This window comes from Periplaneta americana, chromosome 5, assembly GCF_040183065.1.
Source record: "Periplaneta americana isolate PAMFEO1 chromosome 5, P.americana_PAMFEO1_priV1, whole genome shotgun sequence".
Classification (NCBI taxonomy): domain Eukaryota; kingdom Metazoa; phylum Arthropoda; class Insecta; order Blattodea; family Blattidae; genus Periplaneta; species Periplaneta americana.
The window spans coordinates 155,430,223-155,435,106 of record NC_091121.1 but is presented as its reverse complement, the minus strand read 5'-3'; the positions used below and the strand labels follow the sequence as shown (position 1 = coordinate 155,435,106).

General features: G+C 34.3%; 1 protein-coding gene across 1 annotated transcript in view; it reads left to right on the top strand.

The window, feature by feature from the left end:
- The first annotated feature begins 4,255 nt into the window (after positions 1–4,255).
- mTor (serine/threonine-protein kinase Tor) overlaps positions 4,256–4,884 on the top strand; it is an 85,579-nt gene continuing 84,950 nt past the window's right edge. The window contains exon 1 of the mRNA XM_069826705.1: positions 4,256–4,703. Within this exon, the coding sequence (XP_069682806.1) occupies positions 4,611–4,703 (93 nt within the window). The 5' untranslated portion in view covers positions 4,256–4,610. The remainder of the gene's footprint in view (positions 4,704–4,884) is intronic.

Sequence of the window (4,884 nt, the reverse complement as noted above, 5' to 3'; positions counted from 1 at the left end):
AAAGTAGGCCATTATTTGACACTTTTGTACTGCAAAAGTTAGTCTTTATTGTTAAATAAAATGGAAAACACGTTGCTATGTTATTTTACTTAGCAACATGTTATGAAGCATTTTGTAACAAATTTTTCAAAAAAGTATAGCCAAAAAAACTTTTTCTGTAATATCTTTTACATTTTTCTTAAATACACATTCTTTAAAATGTTTGTATGTTGCTTCATATAACTTTCGAGACTTTTCCGGCAACAACACTATAGTGGCGCTATTAGCTACTAGTTCAATATCCTCTACATCAGAAAAATTCTCCATAATTTCACGACTTTCCATCCACAAAAAAAAATGGCGACAACTTTCAGGCTCGTTATTGTTTTCAATTAACTACAATTATTACCATAGCAACAATACAGCTAACATCATGAATCATAAAGAATAAAATGATTCACTGATGTAACAGATTTAATACGCCTAATTGAATTTATAGGTTTATTTTCTTCTAATTTCCGGCAAATAACGAACAATGTAGATAGAGTATTGTATACAACTCTTACAAAAGTAGCTCCATTAACTTGTGGGTCTGAGATCACTCCCTCTGGTCGTGATCTAGCTTGACCCACTTGGTAATACAGCTCCACTTTTGTACATTGTTATATAATATACTATTATTTATCTTTTGCTTATTAAGCATTTTTAAATTACCGTGTAAGCTTTTTTACACCTTTCGTTAAATTATATTACATTATTACCGGAGACTGGAAGTTTAGGCATTATGAATCATTAAAATAGGCAGGCAAAAAGGCATCATAAATAGCAAAAATAGGCAGGCAAAAAGACAATATAAATACCTAAAATACGCAATAAAAGGCAATTACAAAAACCTTGTACTTTCCACAAAGGGATTTCGGTAGCAAGAAAAGCTTTACATAAGTCGAATGCAAAATGAGATTTTCGACTCGATGTTGCAATTACTGTTGGAAGCAAAGAAATCTTCTTCCCAGTAGCCTTGGGAAGTGCATTTTTTGTTTGGTTGTACTGATATGTTGCGATATGAAATGTTTAGCTAGCTACAACATCGCAATGAAAAGTGAAAGAAAAGTAACCATTAAAAATAACGTTATTTCCGCGCTCGTTGTCTTTGTCAAATAAACATAAGCAACAATTAAAATGCTTACTGGTATACATTTTTGCATGGCAGCACTCATTGTTGCAAAGAGAATATGAACTGACTGAAAGACAATAATATACATTCGGTGAAGTCACTTTCATTGTAGTGGTTATAGAAATAAATTAAAATATACCTGTAGGCAATTTTTAATAATAAGTTAATAAATAATAGATAAATAATCAAATAAAGGCAAAAAAAGCATTTATTTTGTAAATTAGGCATTTATATTACAAAAGGCAGAAAAGGGCAACATGAAACTGTGACGTTTCAATCACGAAGGTATAATTTGTACAGATTTACTTTCAAAATGAAGATAGATTTAATATATTTAAAAAGGCATTCTACCAAAGTTCCGGTCTCTGGTTATTACTTAACATAAACCCTTATTAATTTGTTTTGTTAGAATTCATATGTGGCCAGTACTGCAGTTCCGCAGAGTTCTGCCCTTACAGTGCCGTCACATAGCAACTCTGCGTGACTCCACCCGGGACAGTGTCTTTTGATGGCAACTGCATCAATCAGACCAGTTACCTCTGCCTGGTAGCTTGCTCAGTACTGGCCCATGGCCACTCCTTTCATCTTGAAGTTCCCATGCTTCCATAGAACTTCTAAGCTTATCTGGAGTGTCAACTATTTCCACTTCTGGTTGTTACGAACATTTTGAAAAAGAAGCTTCTAGAAGCCAAGATTATTTATTTAAGGAATATACACCTCACTCCAGTCAGCCATTGTCTGGAATTATTCCTTTCAACATCGCACACTGCCTATTCCTACAAAGTTTTAAAAACTTTGTTTGGTTATCACTAGTGTATTTGTAAATGTGACAATGTTTTCAATTGCTCATTCACTTGACAGTATCGTGAATGAGAAAAATTAAGAAAAATGCAGGAAAGATTATATTGGAATTTGTAATAGTAGACAGAAAATCATAAAGAAAGCACTGAATCTGAAAACTCTGCTGTTAGATTGAAAGCTATTTCTGTAGCTAGTATTTTCACCAATATTGACAAACCTGGCCATTCATCTAGTTCTTTTTTGACAGTGAAATCCAGGTTATAAAACTACTGAAGTTTTACAGTACCATCAACTGGGGTGACTTTGTCTCATTTTCAGCACCTTTTTCCTTTAAAACATTTTTATTATATGAAAAGTATTTTTGTAAATTTCTCGAATATTATTCTCAAACTGTTTAGTGTCTAATGAAATTTAAAGCCATTTTTCAAAGTGATTGAAATTTCCTAAGTCCACGTATCCCCCCCCCCCCCAAAGAAATGGGGCAATCTCACTGCGACCTGAGGTGACTTAGTCTCAAATCTTAAAAATCAGTGAATAAGCCTTTAAGGAAACAGTGAGACAATGTCACCCCTATATTATCATAAAAAAATGAATCTCAATAAACAATGATAATTTCTATGTATAAAAAGTCGTCATTTTCAGTAGGTGAAGGATTGAAGGATTTAAACTAGGCGAATAATACAATTTCATGAAAATGTCCATTTATTTTTATATTTTTTAAATAATTTGAGGAGTACAGAAGCAGACACAAAAAACTGGAAAACAAACAATAATAAAGGAATTATTTGCAGTAGTAATCACTCAACTCTAGGACTGAAAAATAGTTGTTCCTGTTCACCGATTCAGGTCTCAGAGGATCAATTTTGCTCAAAATGTTTTTCCATTTGTACTGCTGAGATGCCAGCTCTTACCGGATCTTTCTTAATATTTTGCGCAAATTCCACCGTTAATTCAGGATGATTACAGAGAAACTTTTTGATCCAATCAGAGGCTGGGATATTTTCTTGGATTTAGGCATACTTACACCTTTGCATTGCAGATAATATCGCACAGTCATTCTAAAATCAGTTTCATGCACAGGAAACCCAAACTCTAATGACTTGATAAGATGGTCAACAAAAATGATTGCTCTTCCCTATCGCTGAAAATTTGTTGGCCCCTCGGTGTTTTTGTATGCCTGTTTTCCAGTTTATTCTTCAAAGTTGTAATAGGAATTCCATAATTTATGACCTCTTTTCTTTGGCTTAATCACTTCATTAAGACATCATCTACAGCTTTCTTCAAAGTTTCTTCATCGTAGTTTTTATAGGGCCGGCTACCTGCTGGGGACACACACACATATCTATCTTCTGTCGCTGAGAACCAGACTGTTTGAAGTCCAACTTTTTATAAGAAAGAAATCTATGTTTCATTGTGTTCCATTTCTTGTCTGCATATATGAATCGAACAAAATTGTGAATATTCCTCTGAACCGTGTTGATGCACCTAAATTCTTACGTATCTACAGAATATTTCATTAGATGTTCGAATACTTTTTGCAGTAACTGTACATCTCTGTTTACGTTAACGTTTGGGCTAATATCTAATAGATGGCAGCACATTCGAAGTGATTTTGCGTGGTTAAAAATTGACATCCAAAGGCAAAACACTTTCAAGTCATTTTCTTTGTACATGCTCTGATTAAATAGAGGAATATTTGTATGAATTGTATAGATATCGTACGGTACAATGATTTAAACGTACGGTTTTTTTTAATGCAAAGCTCTTGCCTTGACTTTGGGTTCATTTAGATCTGTAGTCTATGCAGAATAAAATGCTTTCAATTTGACATTCCTCATATTGCGCATTATCAGCTGTTCACGCTATACTCTGACCTGAAAACTTCGGCTTCGGTCCACCTGCTTGGCTACAAGGAAACGAAGTCAGACATAAAAGATTCCGGATCTTCGGTGTTGTTGTTGCTAAGACTATCATTATCACATTTTTTACTTGGTTATTTATCGTCGCTGTATCAACTACTAGGTTATTGGAATTGGTGATACAGAACAACCGAAAATATAACTGTTTTATAAATTTTATAACACTAAAAGAAAACGACAACTGAGGCAATACAAAGACTTGCAGTATATTGAAAATAGTTCTGTTGAAACTAATAAAATACTACAATAAAAACGCCATTATTATCCCACAAAGTCGCAACACTTTCAGACACATGTAATAACAGATGTTTGTGAAAACAGGAATATTGCCGTGAACAGCGTGGTGCGCATGCACGACTTTTCCCTCCGCCCCTTCCCCTTGTAAGTACTTTGGCGACTTCTGCCGTCACAACACAACGATATCTATGTCGGCTATAGGGGTTTGTGAATTGTAGTAATAATAATCACAGTTTTCGGTGAGAAGTATTGTATGATTTACGTATTAATAACCATTTGGGATTTATAAATCGATATGAACTATAGACACTGTTTATCAGACTGGCTTGTTTGATCTTTGGGGAAAGAATCAGTTCTGTAATGGTGCAGAATTACCTGTATTAGGATCATGTAAGTTAGGTTAGTGTGGGTTTTCTTCGAAGGAAAGGTTACATAATCGAAGAGATTATTTGGCATTTAATTTCGTGTACATTTCTGTGTACCTATGTTTTAACATCAAAATGTCAAATGCACTTATGCAGCAATTTGTTGCGGGCTTGAAGTCCCGCAACGCCGAGACTCGATCAAAGGCAGCGAGGGACTTGTATCACTATGTAAGTATTAACGACATGTCTGGAAGAGTGGTTAAAACCCGGAAGTATTATAGCTATTATGTGTAGAAAATATAAATACCGGTATTTATAATCTGTTAAGAATGAATTTGGCAGATCAAGTTTATTACTACTGGCAGATGTTAGGAAAAATGCACTGAAGAAACTGATCTCATCGACTTCG